Genomic DNA, 21611 nt, shown 5'->3' on the forward strand with positions numbered 1-21611 from the left:
AAATTATCTGGTCTATTCGTAAAGCTTCAGTGTTATTAATCCAGTGTACTGTGCTTTCTCAGTGAAGTACAGGCATTTATTATTATTATTTTTTACTAGGTTATACCGTGATCCATCAGTATTCTAGAGCAGAGTTTTTCATTGATCTGAGTGAGAGGAAGGCCATGCGTTGTCCTCTCAGTGCTAGCACTTTACTGGCTGTGTTAATTGGAAATGTTTTAATTCTAAATCTATTTTTCCGTTTGCACTGGATTTTCCACAGAAAAAAAACATTCCACAATTTCTGCTGTATTCTTCCTGAAAGAAATCAAAATTGTCTTACTTTAGTGATATTCCTTATTTAATACCTGTTTACATTTCAGATGAAAGGCTGTGGAACATCTGTTACTCACCCTGTACCACACTCATTACAAAATAAAATGACAAATCTACAACACAATTTTTTTATTTTGTTGTGATTTAATTCCTACCATTCATAAGTAATGTTTCCAATCATTTTATTTTTCATGATAAGTAGCATAATATTCATTCAATCATAGTCTATAACCGCTTATCCAGTTCAGGGTCGCAGTGGGTCTGGAGCCTACCTGGTATCACTGGGTGCAAGGCAGGCATACACCCTGGAGGGGGCGCCAGCCCTTCACAGGGCAACACACACTTACACATTCATTCACACACTCATACCTATGGACACTTTTGAGTCACCAATCCACCTACCAACGTGTGTTTTTGGACTGTGGGAGGAGACTGGAGCACCCGGAGGAAGCCCACGCGGACACGGGGAGAACACACCAAACTCCTCACAGTCACCTGGAGTAGCACTTGAACCCGCAACCTCCAGGATTCTGGAGCTGTGTGAGTGTGACACTACCTGATGCACCACCGTGCCGCCCAACAGCTTAATATGATATAGATAATTCACTTCAAGTCAATCTGAATGCAAAATGAGCCTATTTTAATTAGTTTGTTCGTGTCCTTCTCTTAACAAAATTCATTATATTTTATTTTAAAATATAGACTTTTGCTTTCCCATAACACATCTGATTTTTGATTACCACTATGCACCATAATAAATATCATGTGACATCCTCCACTTCCACAATCCCCACCTACAATGGAGAGAAGCCCATCAGCTTCATTGAAATACTGAAAAATCAGATTATTTTATGAAATCAGCAAACTGGCTGTAGGTCCATTAAGTTACTGTACTGATTTAAATGTTTAATTTATCAGAAAGGTAGCCCCCACTGCAGTTTATTGTTCATATCATTGTTTTTATTTATAATTAATATATAATCAATTCAGTTGAAAATCTTATAAATGCATTAGAGCATTGCTGCATGACAAAATGGCTACACCTGTTTGTAAACATGCCTTTTTCTTAAGCTTGAGGTAACTGTTAAAGGAGTAACAGTAAATTTAATAAGTGCATATTTGTTCTAAAGTAATCATGTGACAATACCTAAATTTATAGATGGACACATTTTTTTGGGAACAATTCTGAAAATAAACACAAATTAGAAACAAATATAATCTATTCTCAATATCAAAACCAATTAGACCCAAAATACATTGTCGCCAGTGAAGACACACCTAGGACAGAAGTCATCTAGCTGATAAGGTATGCGATCTCTTAGTCCAGGTCTCAGAGTAAGCTCGGAGTAAGCTGTCTATCATGCACATTTATCGTTGAATGAAAGCGCTCATAACTGAAATGCAGAAGGCTGGAGTAAGTTGTTCAGGTCTGTCTATTGCCCTGGTGCAAACACAACCACATCATTTGAGGGGTGAGTAAGAACAAGGGAGCAATAATTTGGTGCTCTGAGAATCCAGGTACGTAACACTCTGCCGCACTGTAGAGACATGAGAACAACATCACAGTTATGAGAACAAAATACAAAAAATGAACCAGACTCATCATGCTTATTTACACAGCAATTTGTTTTTATAGTGTAAGACAAAAAATAAGACAAGTTTACTAGGCTTCCTGTTTTCTAGCAGTTAGTTTGTTTTGTTAACCTCTGCACTTCACCAACTGAAAAATGAACATTTGAATGGGAAGCTTAAAAAGTAAATATGGTTTTCCTTTGCCTTTTGCATACTTATATGCAAAATACATTCTTGAATCTCCATTTTGGCAGTTCTCATTCCTTAACATGATTTGAAAGTATCACGCATGTTTTATACATCTGATGATGATGGAAAGATGTTTATTATACATGTGGTTTTTGATGAATCAATTCGAGAGCCATTAGGGACGAGTTACAATCAAGTCTGCGACTCAAATTGGACTTTCCAAGAAATAGAACAGTAAGAGAAATAAGAGAAATAGGTTTTACCTGCAGCCACAACCCTGGGGTCATTGTGAGATTTGTGTCTTACAGCTGCCCGATGGTCTGCACTCTCATACCACCACAGAATATGCACTGCAGTACACAATAAAGCAGACAACTCATCAAGATAAACACACATTAATTTGGAGACTAATGTGAAAGACATTAAATAACCCATGTTACATGAAGACAATATTTATGTTTTGTTGTACCTCATAAAAATGGTCAGCTTCATAATGTGCCATTCCTCCCTAGTTTATAGATTTTACACCAGTCATCAATCAGCCATAATATTGAAACCACCTAATATCATATCGGCCCGCTTATGCTGTCAAAACAGCTCTGATACGAGGCACAGACTCTGCAAGACTTCTTAAGGTGTTCTACGATATCTGGCACAAAGATGTTAGCAGCAGACCCTTTAAACTATGTACATTTTGATGTGGGGACACCACTGGCTGAACTTATTTTTTTCAGCAAATCCCATAGATGCTTGATAGGATTTAGATCTGGTGAATTCTGAGGTCGATTCAACAACTTAAACTGTGACATATACAGCAAATAGATAAAGGAATTTTGATTCATTCTAACAGTCTAGTGGTCAGAATGGGGTCTGTGACTGCTCATACTCAGCATGCCCTGATGTGTTCTAAAACACTTCTATCAATGCCATCTTAAAGGAGTACTATTTAAAAAATGGCTTTTTTTTATCTCATGGGCTCCCCAGACCTCCTGCTGAATGTAATAGACATTTACAATACTTTCGTGAAATTAAGTCTCTCTCACAGATCTCTCTCTCAATGTCCATATCGAGAAAACCGAGCTAGAGTCTTCTTGTAGCGAGCTAAACACTCATTAGTTGTAAAGTGTTATGCAGTTCTCGCAAGTGTTCTCCACCCTGTGATTCTCAAGATGCATAGCCAAGTTTTAGGGGACCAACCCAGCACAGCAGTGAGAGTGGCGCTTTTCTCTCTTTTACATGTCAGAGGAGCATCAGAATAATTTTGAAGCTGTCATTTTAAGGTAAAAATACTACAAAGAGTTCCTTTAGTGTTTTTCATCAATTTGTTGTATATGTAATACTCCATTCTTTGACAGCTGCCACTATATCAAGATAATATACACTATTTATTTCACCTGTTAGTGGTTTTAATGCTGTGGTTGCTCAGGTCACAATAAAAACAGAAAGCAACCATGTGCAAAGTTTAAACCCTATGTATAATTAAAAACAATACCCTTTTAAAAATGTATTTTAATATTAATTTATTTTTAATATTTTGACCATTTTTTTCCCATTTTGATTTTGATACAAGCAGCATGTTTAAAAAAATATGGGACATAGGCTTGTTTACCACTGTGTTATATCACGTCTCCTCTTAACATCTCACTGTAAAAGTTTGGGAACTGAGGACACCAACTGCTATAGTTATAGACGAAATATTTTCACATTCTCACTTGTTACAGGAGTTCAGCTGCTTAACAGGTCTCCAATATAGTGTTTGTATCATAATGTGTTGCACTTACTACATTTTGTTCTTTCTAGGTATCAGCACTGTCCCTTGTTCTGACAAGTTTCTGAGCTCAGAGGGAATTTGGACCCTAACCTATTTGTACAGGCTACGATACACATTCAGTGTGAACACTAAGCACTTTTGTGAGTCACTCTGGATAAGAGTGTCTGCTAAATGCTGTAAACGATCATGTAAATGTAAATAATGCACCAACTGTTCAATTATCTGGACTAGTTTAACTCCCTGACTCTTTTACTAAGGAGTCATGCTGCTGTAATCTACACAGAATGTGTTTTTGCATTGTCTTATGGAAATCGGTCTGTCTTTCACCAAAAAATACATCGTATAGATGGCAGCATGTTGCTCCATGTATACCAGTATATATCAGTCAGCATTAACGGTGCCACATCCAATCAGTATTAGTTTTGGGGCTTGTCCTTTACATATAGCAATTTCTCCAGATTCTTTTAATATTCTGTAATGTAGATTAAACTTTTACCGGTCTTACACAAATGTCTTTTGTTGCTCCATCCCCACTTTTTTGGAAAGTATCGAGGACATCAAATTCAAAATGGGTGTACATTTTGCAAAAAATAATAACATTTATCAGATTCTATAGTTAAAATATGTTGTATTTGTACTATTTTCAATTAAATATAAGGATCAGATTATTTGCACATTATTGTGTTCTGTTTTTATTTACACTGTGCACAGCAACCCAACTTTTCTGGACATAGGGTTTGTAATGTTATTTGTTACATCATGAAACACAACACATTTACACTCATCAGCCTACTCAGTCTGCTTCAGTTATTCCCTGCCCATTCATGTTGAAGTCATTTGAGTGAGTGTTTCAGCCTGGACCACTTTCTGAATAACGCTCACAAACAGATTTACACACATCAGTTACATATGTTACTTTTAAAATGGACCATAACAAAAAGAGGTTGTTTAATTACAAGGCACAAGAAAGTCATAAAAAAGTCTTTTGAAAATGAATTAAATCTGTTTTAAAACAAGAAAAATATCATTAACACATAATGGCTGTGAGCTACGGATTTTAACACATCTATTTTTTTGATGTCTTTCAAACCTATGTGAAACATACCTTTATTGAGTGGTCCAAACTCAGAGTGGAAGACTCCTACTGGGTAGGCATACCCTGGGGATGATCGGGCACCTACTGCACCGTGAAAAGCCTCACCCCACAGAGCTGGACCTCCAGGCTTCATCTGGAAAGATGCCAGCTCATACACACCTAGAAATCCATACAGTGCTTAAGTTAGGGGTGGTATGACACCAATGTTACTAGGGGAACATAAGGCCATGCACTAAAAAGCATACAGGTGAGATGACACATGAGAAAGAAAAAAAAAACAAACAAATAAGAAAATAGGGCAGAACATATGAGGGTCATGACTGTAGAGATTTAGAACAGATAAGTCAATTTGACTTTGATTGGAGCAGAAGAAACTCAGAAATATTATTGGACCTTAGAGTCCAATGTAACACGCTGGATTTAATTTAGAAACATAGTTGTGAGTTTCTGTCTTTCAGTATGACATTTAGCAAAACATTCTACACTGTGAAAAAAAAAAGTCCAGCTCAAACACGCTAATCACTGTCCAATAAAGGCCCAAAGTTCAAACATCTGCAGAGAACAGACACACACACTGTTTACAGGACTAAGCCTAATCCCTCCCATTCACACTCAACATGAAAAGCTCTGACTCACTGACCAGACACCCAAACATTCCCTTTTTATCTCTCTCTCTCTCTCTCTTTCTCTCTCTCACACACACACACACACACACACACAAACATTAAATTTGAAAGAATATTGTATTCGAAAAGTGCTACACACAGTCAAAAATGTGTATAAGTATTTGGAACAACTTATATATCTACACGTTTATGTAGTAAAGTTGTTACTAAGTTGTTATAATAATATTAGGGAAGCAGAGATCTGACATAGAATTGGATACTGGTTTCAATATTAACAAAAATATTTGGATCAGATAGTTAGGCTGATCCATGGAACCAATTCATTCCCTTTAATCTTTTTGAGAATGCTACGTTGTACATCAGCAGCATATGTGCAACATGCTGGTGTTCTTGACAAACACAAAAAACAACATGAAGCAAAGCACAGAGTCAGATGTATGGAGGTATTTCACGCTTGCTAAACAAACAAATGTTGCAAGGGGCAGCGGTTGCACTGCAAAAAACAACACATTTTTTAAGCACCTCCTAAAGAGCCCACAGACGTCCTAATGTTACATTCAAACAAAAAAACAACAACAAAGGCAATACGACAAAACAATTAACTTTGATGAATGCACTGCAAAGATGTGAAGAATTTCCAAACAACAGTGACAATGTGACAAAAATAACAGGAAAACATATGGAATTTGTTGTTTTGGATGTGATACCCATGTCAATAGTCAAAGGTGAAGGTATAATCTACTGTCATATAAATATACAGTAATCCCTCGTTTTTCGCGGGGGATGTGTTCCAAGACCACCCGCGAAAAATGAATTTCCGCGAAGTAGAGGAAAGATTTTTGTATGTATTTAACGAGTATTTGGACTTTTAAAACCCTCTCTGTGCTGTTAACAACCCACCCTTTGCATTAAACAGTTATTCTATAATGTTTTTGAGCTGGAACTACATGTGATATCCTACCAGTTTCTTTAATAGAGTAATTCCTAAGCTGTGATTTAGCGTAAGTAAATTTTACTCGGATGTGGACATGAACAATACATGTACTGTACGTAAGAAATACTTTTAATTTACAGACCATAAGAAAATGATATTTTTAGGCGATATAGCGGTCATAAGCCCCCTTGAAAAAACCCGTAAAGTAGCTAATCCGCGAAAGATGAACTGCGAAGTAGCAAGGGATTACTGTATTTACGAGACCGCTCTGCCAAAATGGCACAAGAAGAATGTGGACACATATCAGAATAGTTCAAATTAATGAGTTTCGTGGCAGATATACAGAGCTCAAAAATGTGCCCTATGCCACTTTTAAACGTAACTCTCCGCTGGTTAGACATGAGTTTTAGGCCTCAAATCTGATGCCCCAAGCAAAAAAACTTGCATGGATCACACATCAGCAACACACACTGATACCAACAATATCTACCTCAGACAATCCATACCAGGACTGGAGAGTCAACAAAGATAGAGAGGCAACCTATCTTTGTTGACTCTCCAGCCAGAAAATACCTCTGCGCCTCCTGAATTAGTGTACAAAGCCAGGATTAATTACTGTTTGTCTGTTTGACAAAGTGAAGCTACTTATTTTTACTTATATTTTATTTATTTTAATATATTTTAAGAAGTCTGCAATTCAGTGTGATAATATCTGTGTCATTTTGATCAATTTTGTTTAACAACGTAAGTAAAGTAATGTTTAAGTCAATCTTGCCTCAAGTTTCTCCCACATGGAATACAGTTTATTTATTCAACAATGGTATCAGATCTGTATTGTTTATCTACTGATACACAAGGTTTTGTATTGTATTGGAACAGAAAAAAGGTAGGATCTGTGCATCACTACACAACATTTTTTTCTTTTCCTTTTCTAAAATCAACCTTCAAAACTGCACATTATGAAGAAAGAACATTTATGAAACTGGTCAAAATTTTGTTTTGAAACAAACAAATATATTAGATAGATCTGAAGTAATTATCTGAAAGGCAATAATTTAAGCTGGCAGTGTTATTTTCCCTTTGCTTTAAATAAATAAATAAAACAAAACTCACAGCATCTGCAAATAGATTTCGTTACCCAGGAAGGTGAAAACATTCAAAATTTTAATGAAAGTATATTAGCTTCCTGGACAAATGATTAGTCACCTTGCATGTTTAAGGTGGTAGTGACTTCAGGCTCCTGCAGATGGCACTGCATGTGAATGACTGGACTATAAATTCCTGCATGGTGTGCAATGTGGTCCATAGAAAGAGAAGAGGTGGTACAGTGCAGTGAATGTCTTGTTTGATGTGTGGAAAATGGGTCAAAAAACAGATGTTCATAATTGGCACTTGAACATGTCAACCACCACAGGGTGAAGAAAATTGCTGAATTTGCAGGTTTATTGAAGGGTACTTACATATTGTCCAGTGAGTTTATAATTTTTCATTTTGAAAACTCCTTGAGACTGGAAGGTTGCTGGTTTAATCCCCACGACTGGCACAAAAACTAGAAGGGTGGAGTGAAACAGTGCTCTAGTGTGTGTGTGTGTGTGTGTGTGTTTTCACTGCCAACCTTTCACCTTAAATACATTTTGTTTTACAATGACCAATAATAGCACATTTGCATTTGCACATCTGCAAGAAATAAACATAAAGAAAGGATAGATGTTTTGTTATAATGATGTGGATAAAAATAAAAACAAATAATTTGAGGTACACGTAGGCCTGTCACAGTAAATACATTATTGACTTCATGTACAATATATGGACATTTCTGCAAAATGTTACGTATACCTCAGTACTGGCTGTGTTTGTTTACATACAAATAAATGTCACCAGTATGTTAGACACTCTGTTCTGTTCTCTGCTTTTCTCCGGTCTCTCCATCCTGGAGCCATTAACTAGATTTATATAAAATTTGGGGTATTTAAAAATGCTTATATTCCAATTACAATGTCCAAATATTCTTAATAAATATTTTTTTATAACAATTAATTGCTCTTTAAAGAGATGTAATTTCAAAATCATGCTTTTACAATGTCATTATATCAGTAACATAAATGGTCTTAAAATTAAAATAATATCATGTATCTCAGCTATTTTTGGGACAATATATATAGGCCAAGTAAATGGCTATGACAGTCCTCGGTACACTGGTTTATTATGATGCTAGATTTTAATATGCTTTAGCAACATATACTCAGTAAGTAATTAATATTATAATTTATAATTATACACATGGACCTACTTTTCACGCAAGTGGCTCACCTCCTTCTTTCGGTGGTTTCTTAAGTGTACTCCAAGGCACCAGGTAAGTGATTTCATTATCCTGAGAGCTCAGCATGGGCATGGCTTTGGATATGTACTGGTCGATCCAGTTGGGGTCCTGGGCAAGAGCTGCCCGCACAGCTGCTCGCTGGGCATAGCTGTCTAAAAAGCAATAAGATTGGGTAACACTTTAGTTAAAGCCCGCTAATTACTGGGTATGTACAGAGAAAGTACCTGTTCAGTAAGTTGTAAGATAAGATAAGTACTGAGTAAGTAAAGTGTATGTTACTAGAAACATGTGGTTATTACTGGTATCTTACAAACATTTTATTTTACAAATAAGTCACATAACTACGTTCTAAATCCATTGTACTTCAAAGCATAATTATAGATTATAAAATTGAATTAAAAGTATGACAATTTATGCAGGTGATTATTACTGTCATTTTTTTTAAAATAAGGAATACAGCTATTATTTTGAGTTCACTGCAGTTCTGAATGTAATTATAGACCCTTTAACATTATTTACAGTGCACATACAGAGAAGGACATGGTCAGCTACTTTCATTACAGGCTCTAGCAGAGTTTCATGGTGCTTTGTACTCATTAGGTTCAGGACATGTGATCTACCACAATAATTATCATCACATACTTAGCAGATATTTTACACTGTTTATATGTATTGAGGCATTATATGTACAACATCGTTGTTGTCTTCCACTGCAAATCAGGGTCACCCTGAAATGGACAAGCGATGGACAAGCGATGATGATGATGATGATGATGATAATGATGAAATTACAGGGTGGGCGGCACGGTGGCGCAGCAGGTAGTGTCGCAGTAACACAGCTCCAGGGACCCGGAGGTTGTGGGTTCAATTCCAGCTCCGTGTGCCTGTCTGTGAGGAGTTTGGTGTGTTCTACCCGTGTCTGCATGGGTTTCCTCCAGGTGCTCTGGTTTCCTCCCACAGTCCAAAAACACACGTTGGTAGGTGGATTAGCGACTCAAAAGTGTCCGTAGGTGTAAGTGAATGTGTGTGTGTTGCCCTGTGAAGGACTGGCGCCCCCTCCAGTGTGTGTTCCTGCCTTGCGCCTAATGTTCCCAGGTAGGCTCTGGACCCACTGCGACCCTGAACTGGATAAGCGGTTACAGATAATGAATGAATGAAATTACAGGGTAAGTACGTAATAAAATAAGTACAGAGTAGGTAAAGGATATGTGTGCAGTGATCACTGGAATCTTTTTAAAAATTTACAAATATCTTAAAGAGTAAGTACTTGTTAAGTAAGATGTAAGATAAAACAAGTAAAGAGTAATAAAGGGTTTGATAATAGATGTACGTGGTTCTTACAAACATTTACATAGACAAATAAAAAGTACCTCTTAGGGTATGACAGTAGATGTATAATTTTATTAACAGGTATATTACAAATATTTTACCAATAAAGCATATTACTACAATTATGAATTTATTGAAATTCTAAACATAAGTATAGTTTATTACCCTATACTTTCCTGTATATTTTTTCCCTGTATTATAAGCAGTACATGTGGTAATTTGAAGTGTAACTTTGTACCCTCTACTTGAAATAGCTGCTAATTGTGGTTTAAATAATTTGGTACGCTGTACTTTTCTGTAACTAACCGCTACATTAGGTAAAAGTTCAGCTAAATATACTGTATATTGTATTAGTCTGTGTGGGCTGTAAAGTGTGTAGCTTCTTAACAGGGAAGCATGAGAACTGAGTATATATACTGAAGCCATTATATTATTTCATATTATCAGTAGTCAAATAAAATTTATTTTAAAATCAATTTTTTCTCCCCAACGAACATACTTTCCGGTATTCACATTTTTTTATGTGTAAAGGTAATGGTTATGAAACCCTAAAACAAGGTCTGCTGCTCAGTAAGTTAATGTTCTTGCCAGTCAGTATAATTCAGCTGTGTAACAGTGAAGGAGAGACTCAGAACCGACGAGCTGAAAAAGATCCCTGAATGAGTTAGTTGTTCATGTGGCCAAAGACTTGTTCGGGATTGAATCTGATCCTGGAGAGGCCATAATTCAGACGAATAAAGCGAGTGGAGCGCATGCGCAACACAAGGACAAATGAACAGTAACTCTGAACTTAGTATTCCTCATCTGGATATTTTCTGATACTGGTGAGATATATTTAATTAGAATATGTAACTTTAACATAATGCAGTTCCTTGTTTTTATAGTTTGTTATGAACTTTAAGCCATATGTAACCTTATCTACATCCAGCAACTAAAGCTAGGCTAAAGAATTTATTTTTTCTTTAATGATTAAACATGTTAGTTAACATGCTACACCTGTGATATATTTAACAATTTTTGTGTATTAGCTGCACAAGAGTCATAGCTGGGTAAATTCAAAGTAGGCCTACAATGGAAATACTCAAAGTAAATAAAATGAGCTGGGAACTACAGGCAACTGTTTAAGGCAGGTTGCAGGTAATGCTAGGGCTGTTTTGCAAGGTCTGATTTGTTGCTTGTGATTTGAGCTCTTTTAGTGGCTTGCTTTAGTATGTGTATATCTAACACCACTAATGTGAATAGGCTCTAGTTCTGCCACAGTTCTTAAGAGTAATATAAGTGTAAAATAAAATGTATATAAGATACAAGTAATAACCACATATTTCTAGTATCATACACTTTACTTACTCAGAACTTTTTTTATCTTACACCATACTTAACAGGTACTTTCTATGTACTTACGGTGTGCCTTATTTGTAAAGCATTTGTAAGATACCAGTAATAACCACATGTTTCTAGTAACATACACTTTACTTACTCAGTACCTATTTTATCTTAAAGCGTACTTAACAGGTACTTACTCTGTACTTACCCAGTAATTAGTGGGCTGTAATTTAAAGTGTTACCTAAGATTGTTATAATAACTATAACAAAAATAAGTATGTAAACAATTGTAATAGTAAAAGGCAAGAAGTCTTCCAGATATTATGGAATTTACACTCAATTTAAAATGTTCAAATGATGTAGAGATAAACTTGGAAAATTGTCTTTCAAACCTTCCTTTAAAAAAAAACAAAACAATGAATACTGAAAAATTCACACAAATCTCTCACCATATTTCCAGATGTGGAAGACCTGGTTGAGTCCTCCATACTCCACACTCCAGTAGCCCAGCAGTTCAGAGTGAGCAGTGCGCAGGTGGATCTTGTCATGGGTGAGTTTGAGAAAGGCCGAGTTCAGGTGTGGATGGATGCAGTAGGTGCGGAACTCATAGAAGGTCTTCTCCTCTCTTTGCGGTCCAGTTGAGACACAGGCCTTGAGCTGAAGGAGAAAAAAACAACACCACAACTTTAATGGACATACAGGACTTATATGTATTACAAAATATGTTTCAAATGTGTATTACTTTTGAGAAAATACTCTCCATGACTTCAAAAATATTTTTTGTGATTTTGTCAGGCCTGTAAAACCTGTAAGCCTAAAATGCTTTTAAATTCAGTTTATTTCTCATCGTGTGACTGACCTGCATTGTATTGACTTGGATAAAATATATTAAGGGAATTTTGGACTAAACCTTCTCTGTTGTCCTTAAATTAACTGGGTAGAATACCATTAGCAATATGTTTATGTAAAATCAAAATAAAATGTAAATTGACAGATAAAACATCATTTATCTACATCAACACAGGATTTATTTGATAAACCTTGATGATACATAATTTAATTAAGAATTTTTAAAAGATAATTTAATATGCTGTTCAGGGGTTGGATAGCTATAGCACTCAGGCTCTTGTTTAGTCTCGTTGTTTGCCCTTGAGGAGTAAACTTGGACTTGACACTGGAGTGAATGTGCTCTCTCGTGTTAATTATAAACCATAGCTCTCTGGCCAGAGTGAAATCGGACAGGCCTCCACAACAAAACAAAACAAAACAAAACAAAACGGACTGAAACAGCTCGTCATTCAACCACAGAAATAGGCTATAAGAAAAATATGCTATGGGTTAAACCTAAAGAGTTTTATTCCCCTGATATATGTACACACTGCAGTGTGGTCTGTCGATAATGTGTTTGTCAAAGTCCCAACACTCTCCACTGCAGGAGCAGATAGTATTTCAAATGGGGGCGTATGCTCTGGGCTTTTATTCATGAAATCTTTGCCCATATGTCAATTTCTGGATGCACACAAACATAGAGGAGGACTGTGCGGAGTCCTATATTTGAATAAGCCATTGTTTTGGACTCTGCAGTACCTCGTACTCAAACCTCGGTAAAAGTGAATGAATAAACAGTTGTGGTTGTTGTTGTTGTTGTTTTTTGACTGACCTGTGGCGCTCTCCTGACGGTGTGTGTTTGAAGGATGGCTCGTCGAAGCGCGTGGCGGAGATTAATCATGACTGAATCCACTCTGAGTTAGTGTTAGTGAGTGACAGAGAGTTTGTATATATATGTGTGCGTGTGTGTGTTGTAGTATGTGGGCTACGTGCTCTCAGCCAGGTTCGCTAAAGAGATGCGCTTGTACGGAAGCCGAGAAGTAGAAAAATCACAACAGTCGCACACTCCGGTTGCGCCACAACACAAGAAGTGTCCAAAGAACTGCATTCTCTCGTGAAGTCTTTGACTAAACCTCTGTGATAACAATGAAACTATGTATGGAGTGGTTATTGATGAAATTTATGACATGTCATAAATGAATAAATGGTTTACAGAGAGAGAGAGATCTATAAAATGTGGGCAAACATAAATCACCTTTCAGAGTAAGTGTATGCTAAATACTATTGATGTAAATTTCATGACCACACACACACATGGGCGGTGCCTCAGTGACCATGGCATGGGTGACTTGCATATGTAAGTAGTTTCCATTGATATGGAGGTAAACATGTTTGGGTTTTTATAGAGGCATATGATGTCAATCAGGCTGTACATGTTACAACATTATGGCTTCATAGACACAGACTGCTTGTGCTTAATTGAGACCCCTGCAGTCCAGATCTGTCTCCTATAGCATATCATGAAAAGTAGAATCCAATAGTGGCAACCACAGACAGTCCCATACTCTTGTATCAAGCACGAATGCACAGAAAATCCACTTGCAAAACTTTAACAATTAGTATCCTCATTTCACAAATGATTAAACAGTGTAAGCAAAAGGAAAGGTTATTTAACACTGTGGTAGACATGCTTCTGTCCCAATTAGTTTTTTAGATATTTAAAAGCATAAAATACTAAATGTGTAATGTATTAATATTTTCATTGCATTTTACAAAATGTCCCAACTTTTCTGGAAGTGGAGTTTGTATATTATAAGCATTTTGATCATTTTTTCTGCATCCAGCTTGAGTTTATGTTATGTACCATAATTCTGAACAGTTGTGTATGCATCTTAGTGTGTATATATGTGTTATACATGGGATTTGTAGAAAACTAATATACTGTCATATATAATGTATGGATTTGTTTTTCACTGGCATGCAGTTTTACAAGTAACAGTAAATAAACAGTGTCAGGAATGTAGTGATCATGTGTCAAAGCGTACACTATTTTTAGGGTTATTTTTAGGGCCAAAGCATTTTGAACTGTGATCAGCAATTTTTGGGGCAGACGGAATGTTTATCCCTTAATAAAGAGGGACAATAGGAGGGCTCTGTTGTAACAGTTGCTGGCAGGGGGTGGCATGTAGGTGGGGCGGACCACCGTGAAAATATCAGCACCTCTCTCACTTCACATGCAAACAATCTGCTGCAGGTGGTTGAATAACATCAACTTCACACATTGGCTCACACTGCGAGATAATTTCAAGACAATCTGCAGAGCATACACCAAGGACAAATTAGAGCCTGCAACATTGGACAAATTTTATCTCTAGAGCTTCAGAAGTTCAGATTTCCCGATTTCACCTCTTTCTGGCGATATGACAGGGACAGCTGTGTTACTAATGTGCCTGCTCCTTATCTTTTCTGTGGGTAAGTCTGTAATGGATCCAGATAAGAATGCTAAACTAATATCAGCTAATATCAGCTTGTATGAATATGGAATCATACATACAAGTAGGCCCTGGTCCATAATTTGTGGCTTCTGTCTTCTAAAGATTTGTTCTGATGCTGTAATTAATTCATACAGAAAAACATTATTTTTTAAAAACATTGTTCAAACATATTCCTTTTCAGATGCAGAAGACAAGTCAAGGATCTACAGAAGGGTAAGAGATATGCACCAATACAAATACTGCTCTATAAACAATGCTAGTATTCTGTGGTCTACACTGATTCTAACATTTAATATTTAATAACCCCGATATTGATCTGACACTACTGTTCTTTAATCAGTACTGATCTTATCATTCCGATACTGCACTACTAATCTGTAAATGACACAAATTATAATATTAATTTGTAAACAATACTGATATATAATACTGATCTTATACAGATGCCAATATTATACTGTGATCTGTAAACAGTGCTAAGTAAACAATACTAATGTTATATTACCACCTTGTCAACAATACTACTTTCATATAAAAAAATACTTATATTACTACTGCTATGTAAATAATACTTATATATTTTTTCTCTTAACAATTGTCATATTGTACTACTACTCTAACAATATTGATATCATACTTCTTTTCTCTAAATAATACTGATATGATACTACAACTCTCTAAGCAATACTGATATTACATTATTGGTCTGTAAAATATATATATGATATTTTACTACTGCTCAGTAAATAATGCTGATATTATACTACCACTACACATCTACAGTTCTATACATATACGTTTACCAGAATTGTTTTTACTAATACATATACTATCTAAAAGCATTACTTTACTACTTTATGAAAAATATTTAGTGTGAATGCTCTGCTACTCCTCTGCATGCAGTTTTATATATGAACTAAACTGTAACCAGTGCTACGACTATAACAATCCTACTACTCTAAATGCAATGACCTGAATCAACTGTGTCATATTCCTCTGTGCCTTATGTAACGGACTGTGCTTGGATTGAACAGCCTGCATGTGTAGACATGAGCATGACTCAGGCATGTCCCCTCAACTACTCTCCAGTCTGTGGAAATAATGGGATCACTTACCCCAACGAATGTGCCCTGTGTGTACACAGACTGTGAGTGTAATTATACATATCAGTTTGCTAAGGCAGGAAAGCACATTGTAATTAAAACATGGTTTATTCTGTTCTTTTTCAATAAAATTTCAAGCTTTTTTATTATTGGATCAATTCAGAGGAAATTCTGAAGTATTTCCTGACCACCTATCTGTCCACAGGAAAACCAATGCAGACATCCTGATAGTGAAAGACGGGAGCTGCTGAGGAGGATGAGTAACTCCTCCCTCACACCATCTTCATTTCTGCGTTTGTTATTTGTGCTTGTTGGGGTGCTATTTTCTACTCATATTTACACTGCTCCTAGAAAATGTTATTGTTTTATTATACTCATGTAGTTGTGAAAATATTGCTTAAGTGTGCTATTAAATAGTAATTTCCATGTATTATCAAATGTGTTTGTGTGGCTTTAATCTTTTTAGGCACATTTTTACATTACTCAAGCTAATACACAACATTAATTTAATATATACATAACTAAAAGCATTAATTTGTATACTCATTTCAAACCACTGATTTCCATATTGTTTTATTATATAATGTGCATGAAGAATAAGCCTAATATAATTTCTATGCAAGAAAGTGTCATCAGTTGTGAAAATAATTCTTTTGATGATCTTTTTGGAGTCAAACATTACAAACAATAATGAGGGTTTTTTAAAAATGTTATCAGTGATTTAAAATATGGTCCTGAAACAGCATTTTGGCTTTTACATTTAAAGATAAAGGTCTTTAATTTCTATTTCCTTTAAACTTAACTTGTATTTTGTTAAACGTGTTGGACAGTCGTCAAAGCATTTCACGGCAGGTTTACTGTGTACAAATATGTGACAAATATATTTACATTTGTTTGTAGATTTGATTTGATATATAGATATACAGATACATCATATCATCAAAATGTTAATTTATTTCAGTAATTTAATTCAAAAAGTGAAACTCATATATTATATAGATTCATTACAAACAGAAAATTTGTATCTCAGAAAATTAGAATAATCAAAACAAAACACCTTCAAAGCTTCCCTAAGCCTTTAAAATGGTCCCTTAGTCAGGTTCAGTAGGCTACACAATCATGGGGAAGACTGCTGGCTTGACAGATGTCCAGAAGGCAGTCATTGACACCCTCCACCAAGTATATTAATGGAAAGTTCAGTGGAAGGAAAAAATGTGGTAGAAAAAGGTTCAGAAGCAACAGCCTTGATAGGATTGTAAAGAAAAGACCATTAAACAATTACAAGGGACATTCACAAGAAGTGGACTGCTGCTGGAGTCAGTGCTTCAAGAGCCACCACACACAGATGTATCCAGGACATTGGGCTACAACTGTCACATTCCTTGTGTCAAGCCACTCATTACCCAGAGACGATATCAAGGACCAAGGAGAAAAAGGACTGGGCTGTTGCTCAATGGTCCAAAGTCTTGTTTTCAGATGAAAGTAAATTTAGCATTTTATCTGGAAATCAAGGTCCCAGAGTCTGGAGGAAGAGATGAGGGGCACACAATCCAAGCTGCTTGAGGTCAAGGGTGAAGTATCCACAATCAGGGATGGTTTGGGGAGCCCATGTCACCTGCTAGTGTTGGTCCACTGTGTTATATCAAGTCCAAAGTCAGCGCAAGCCGTCTACCAATACATTTTAGTGCACTTCAGGCATCCCTCTGCTGACAAGCCTTATGGAGATGCAGATTTTATTTTCCAGCAGGACTTGGCACCTGTCCACACTGCCAAAAGCACCAATACCTGGTTTAATGACCACAGTATCATTGAGCTTGATTGGCCAGCAGACTCACCTGATCTAATCCCATAGAGAATCTAGGGGTATTGTCAAGAGAAAGATGAGAGACACCAGACCCAACAATGCAGACGAGCTGAATGCAGGTATCAAACAACCTGGGCTTCCAGAACACCTCAGCAGTGCCACAGACTGATCACCCACATGACACGCCCCATTGATGCAGTAATTCATGCTAAACGAGCCCCAACCATGTATTATGTGTATATACTGTATATTATTTTCAGTAGGCCAACATTTATGTATTAAAAATCATTTAAAAAACTGGTCTTATATAATATTCAAATTTTCCCAGGGCTCAGTGCAGGAGTTTGGGACAGGACCAGTACAGAGAGCGGAACTTATGTTTCTCGCTGCTGTTTTGCACGGTACCATGTGACGGACAGATACAATGGGGAGGAGAGAACTGCCACACGTGTGTTTTGGTCAGTGTTACAGGGCGACTGTGGCCCGCGTCGTTTTTCCATCGTTACAGCCTTTACCGGGGGAGAAGTCAGAGACGGATGGGTGTAATACACTCTCTCTGAGTGTGTGTAGAGGAGCGGGCTTTCCTGTAGTGTGTGTATGTGAGACAGAGGGCTGAATCATGTTAGTTTAGTTGTGTTTACTATCTGAGGACAACAGCGCATCCGCCTGAGTGCACTGTGAGGATTCCTGCCGCTTCTCCTCTCTTAACAAACTATATGTTAAGACCCGTTGCTCTGCTGTTTGGAAAGTTAAGAAAGCAAAAGGCGTTCCACTACACTCTGCCCGGCTACAGCAGGGTTAGCATCATGGCTAAGAGCAAGTATGAGTATGTGAGGGACTTTGAGACTGATGACACCTGTTTGAAAAACTGCTACATTGTCGTGCGGCTGGATGGACGAAACTTCCATAAGTAAGTTGTTCACAATATGTCCATTCAGTTTAGCAATGCCTTATCACAAGCCCGAGGTCACCATGCCCCATGCTATATGTCAGCCACAAGGCTATAATACATCTGTTGGATAACAGATGAATGGTATTTTATCATCCAAAATCAGCACCAGACCTTACTAAAATACTCACGGCTGAATGGTAGCCAGTCCACTCAGCATTTGAGAAAGCATTTACTGTTAAGCCTTCCCAGAAGAGTTGGTGCTCTTACTATATTATACTGTTAGTTCTGAATATAAGAGACATCATTATAGTCTCCTGTATGTGCTTCATCAGACAGTATGTATGTATGTGTGTGTGTGTGTATATATATATATATATAATGTGTGTGTGTATGTGTATATGTATATATATATGTATGTGTGTGTGTGTGGTTATATTGCAGGTTTGCTGAACAACACAATTTTACCAAGCCCAATGATGACCGTGCTTTAGGTCTGATGTCACGTAGTGCCCGCGCAGTAATGGAGGATCTGGATGACATTGCTATAGCGTACGGCCAGAGTGATGAATTTAGCTTTGTCTTTAAAAGATCCACCAATTGGTTCAGAAGAAGGGCAAGGTAAACGCCAAAACATTTTCACTGAAACCATTCTGTATTCAACCAAAATATTTGCCATGTTGTTAAAGAGTTGTTAGCATGAAAGTCAGACTAAAATGACAATCAAACATTTTTAGCTTGTTGGTTACTGTTCCTGGTAATACTTCAAAATTCAGTGTCTCTCAAATTATTGGTTTCTCTGTTAACTTCTGTTTTAAAGTAATGGCTTTTTTCCCCCATTTCCAAAATGGCTTCTTTCTTTTTTTTTGTTTGTTTTTTGGGGTTTTTTTTGTGTGCGTAAACTACTACACTGTGAAACACTGGACAATTAAATGTTTTTGTTTGTTTGTTTTTGTTTTTTAATCAGTAATATCATGTTTTGTCCACTTTCCCACCCCCCTCAATGCCACATTTCCCTCAGAAATGTATCCCGGAATGAAAGAACACACTCTAAATTATTTGATTTGCAATATGCTTAGTAGACATTTGGCTGCTGTTGTGATTAACAAGAGTTGGTCTGTTCTCTTTCCTTAGTTCTAAAGTTTGTAGCATTCTGTATGTGTCCAGTGCATTGAAGGCACTCGAGAACAAAGTGAGACTGTTCTTTTCTCTCTGTCCACACAGCAAGTTAATGACCCATGTGGCATCTCAGTTCTCCTCCAGCTATGTGTTTTATTGGAAAGAGTACTTTGGAGAACAGCCACTGCTCTACCCACCAGGATTTGATGGCAGAGTGGTCTTATATCCCAGCAACCGTAACCTCAGAGACTACTTAAGCTGGAGACAAGCAGACTGTAAGTGGGGTTTTATTTTAAATGAGGACGTTTTGTGAAATTACATGCTTCTGTTTCATGTGTAGTTCACGTGTCCTTAATACTAGTGACGTTTGGCATACTGGCATACAATTTCTTAGATGTTTATGATTTGTTCATCTACAGGTCACATCAACAACTTGTACAACACAGCTTTTTGGACACTGGTGCAAAAGGGTGGACTCTCTAAAATTCAGGTGGAGGAAAGATTAAATGTAAGACGGACTGTATTTTCTTACTAAACTACTATTAACTTGTAATTAGAAGGTTTATGTTATTACCTAACTAGCTTGCATATAAAACAGACAGTTTTTAACTGCATCTTACAGTACGAGAAAGCACATTTTCATGCAAAGGTATGATTTTGTTTTTATCTTTAACATGATCTCATGTTGTTTCAGGGCACTTTGTCTGCAGATAAGAATGAGATGTTGTTTTCGGAGTTTAATATCAATTATAACAATGAGGCTCCACTACACAGAAAAGGCACTACCTTGATTTGGCAAAAGGTAAGCAGTATTTCAATGCTTTAGTTACTTTAACTGAATTAAACTGTATTCATAGAGTAATAATGGTTTGTATGAACATCCCACAGGTTGATGAGACATCGACTAAAAAAGTCACAGTTCCCAAAGACGGTGAGAAAGAGGTCACTTATACTCGGACGAGGCGAAAAGTCACAGCTTTTTATTGTGACTTAATTGGAGATTCGTTCTGGAATGAGCATCCAGACGTTTTAGAAGAAGACTATAGTTAAACAAGGAAGAAAAGACTGGAGCTGCATTTTTAAGTGAAACATTTTCTCAGCAATATTGAGGGTTTTTTTCCAGTAAATAAATTGTTTTTTTTACAACATAACTTTGTTTTCAACGTTTTCATTTTTGTTGGCTTGAATAATAACCAATCCTGAATATACTTTACATAAATGAAGACTCGGTCAACATTTATATTCTCTATTCACTACTAAAAGGCAGTGTTCTGGAATTAATGATCATTTGAAACATCCTGATACATTAGAATATTTGGTTACTGTGTTAGATCTTAGATTTATTTTGTAGCAGTTGATAATGTAAAAATTTGCTATCATTTGTCATTGTACAACGAAATGTTTCTAATGGATTTAACCCATCTATGGCAGTGAACACACACTAGTGCACTAGGGCCTCTGAACACACACCCAGAGGCAGGGGCAGCCATCCCAGGCACCCAGGGAGCAGTAGTAAGTTCAGTGTCTTGCTCAAGGTCGCTTCAACTGTGGATGTTCCTGCCGGTCTTAGGGATTGAACCAATTGCAGTGGACTGATGCCTGTCCAGGGTGTTTTCCTTTCTTACCCCTTGTCACACTGATTCAAATTAATCTGTTACAGAAGAATAATGAATGAATAAATCATGTAATAGGATGGAGCGCTGCATTCAGTGTTGTACCAAAACTTTTTAACCACAAGGTGGCACTCGCTTTTTTCCATTACTCCATTTGCATATTGCAAAGGAAATTCAATGGAAAAGTTCAGATTTCAGACATAATGCCTCAGTTCCAGTTTTTTCCCTCACATACAGGGTTTATATCTTGCTTGATCATATTTAAGGCATTTACATCTTTCCCTG

General features: G+C 36.7%; 2 protein-coding genes across 2 annotated transcripts; one reads left to right on the forward strand and one right to left on the reverse strand.

The window, feature by feature from the left end:
- Positions 1–1177: 1177 nt before the first annotated feature.
- On the reverse strand, positions 1178–13326 carry nipsnap3a (nipsnap homolog 3A (C. elegans)). The gene is made up of 6 exons (XM_066669869.1): positions 13136–13326; positions 11925–12132; positions 8814–8975; positions 4953–5102; positions 2340–2426; positions 1178–1853 (listed from the first exon to the last, which is right to left on the reverse strand). Exons 1-6 carry the CDS (start codon positions 13202–13204, stop codon positions 1777–1779), a joined length of 753 nt encoding a protein of 250 aa, XP_066525966.1. The 5' UTR covers positions 13205–13326; the 3' UTR covers positions 1178–1776.
- Positions 13327–18077: 4751 nt separating this feature from the next.
- On the forward strand, positions 18078–21610 carry thg1l (tRNA-histidine guanylyltransferase 1-like). Its single transcript, XM_066669186.1, has 6 exons — positions 18078–18615; positions 19039–19215; positions 19819–19988; positions 20133–20221; positions 20408–20515; positions 20602–21610. The coding sequence occupies exons 1-6, from the start codon at positions 18422–18424 to the stop codon at positions 20761–20763; spliced, it is 900 nt and encodes a 299-aa protein (XP_066525283.1). The 5' UTR covers positions 18078–18421; the 3' UTR covers positions 20764–21610.
- The last annotated feature ends 1 nt before the right edge of the window (position 21611 follows it).

Source organism: Hoplias malabaricus, chromosome 4 (genome assembly GCF_029633855.1).
Source record: "Hoplias malabaricus isolate fHopMal1 chromosome 4, fHopMal1.hap1, whole genome shotgun sequence".
Taxonomy (NCBI): domain Eukaryota; kingdom Metazoa; phylum Chordata; class Actinopteri; order Characiformes; family Erythrinidae; genus Hoplias; species Hoplias malabaricus.

Coding starts and splice junctions, on each gene's coding strand:
- nipsnap3a (XM_066669869.1), bottom strand. CDS start 13,204: ATGATTAATCTCCGCCACGCGCTTCGACGAGCCATCCTTCAAACACAC. Junction 8,976..11,924: donor CTTCCACATCTGGAAATATG/GTGAGAGATTTG, acceptor ATTGCTTTTTAG/ACAGCTATGCCCAGCGAGCA. Junction 5,103..8,813: donor GAAACCACCGAAAGAAGGAG/GTGAGCCACTTG, acceptor ATGGATTTCTAG/GTGTGTATGAGCTGGCATCT.
- thg1l (XM_066669186.1), top strand. CDS start 18,422: ATGTTAAGACCCGTTGCTCTGCTGTTTGGAAAGTTAAGAAAGCAAAAG. Junction 19,216..19,818: donor TGGTTCAGAAGAAGGGCAAG/GTAAACGCCAAA, acceptor CTGTCCACACAG/CAAGTTAATGACCCATGTGG. Junction 20,516..20,601: donor CTACCTTGATTTGGCAAAAG/GTAAGCAGTATT, acceptor AACATCCCACAG/GTTGATGAGACATCGACTAA.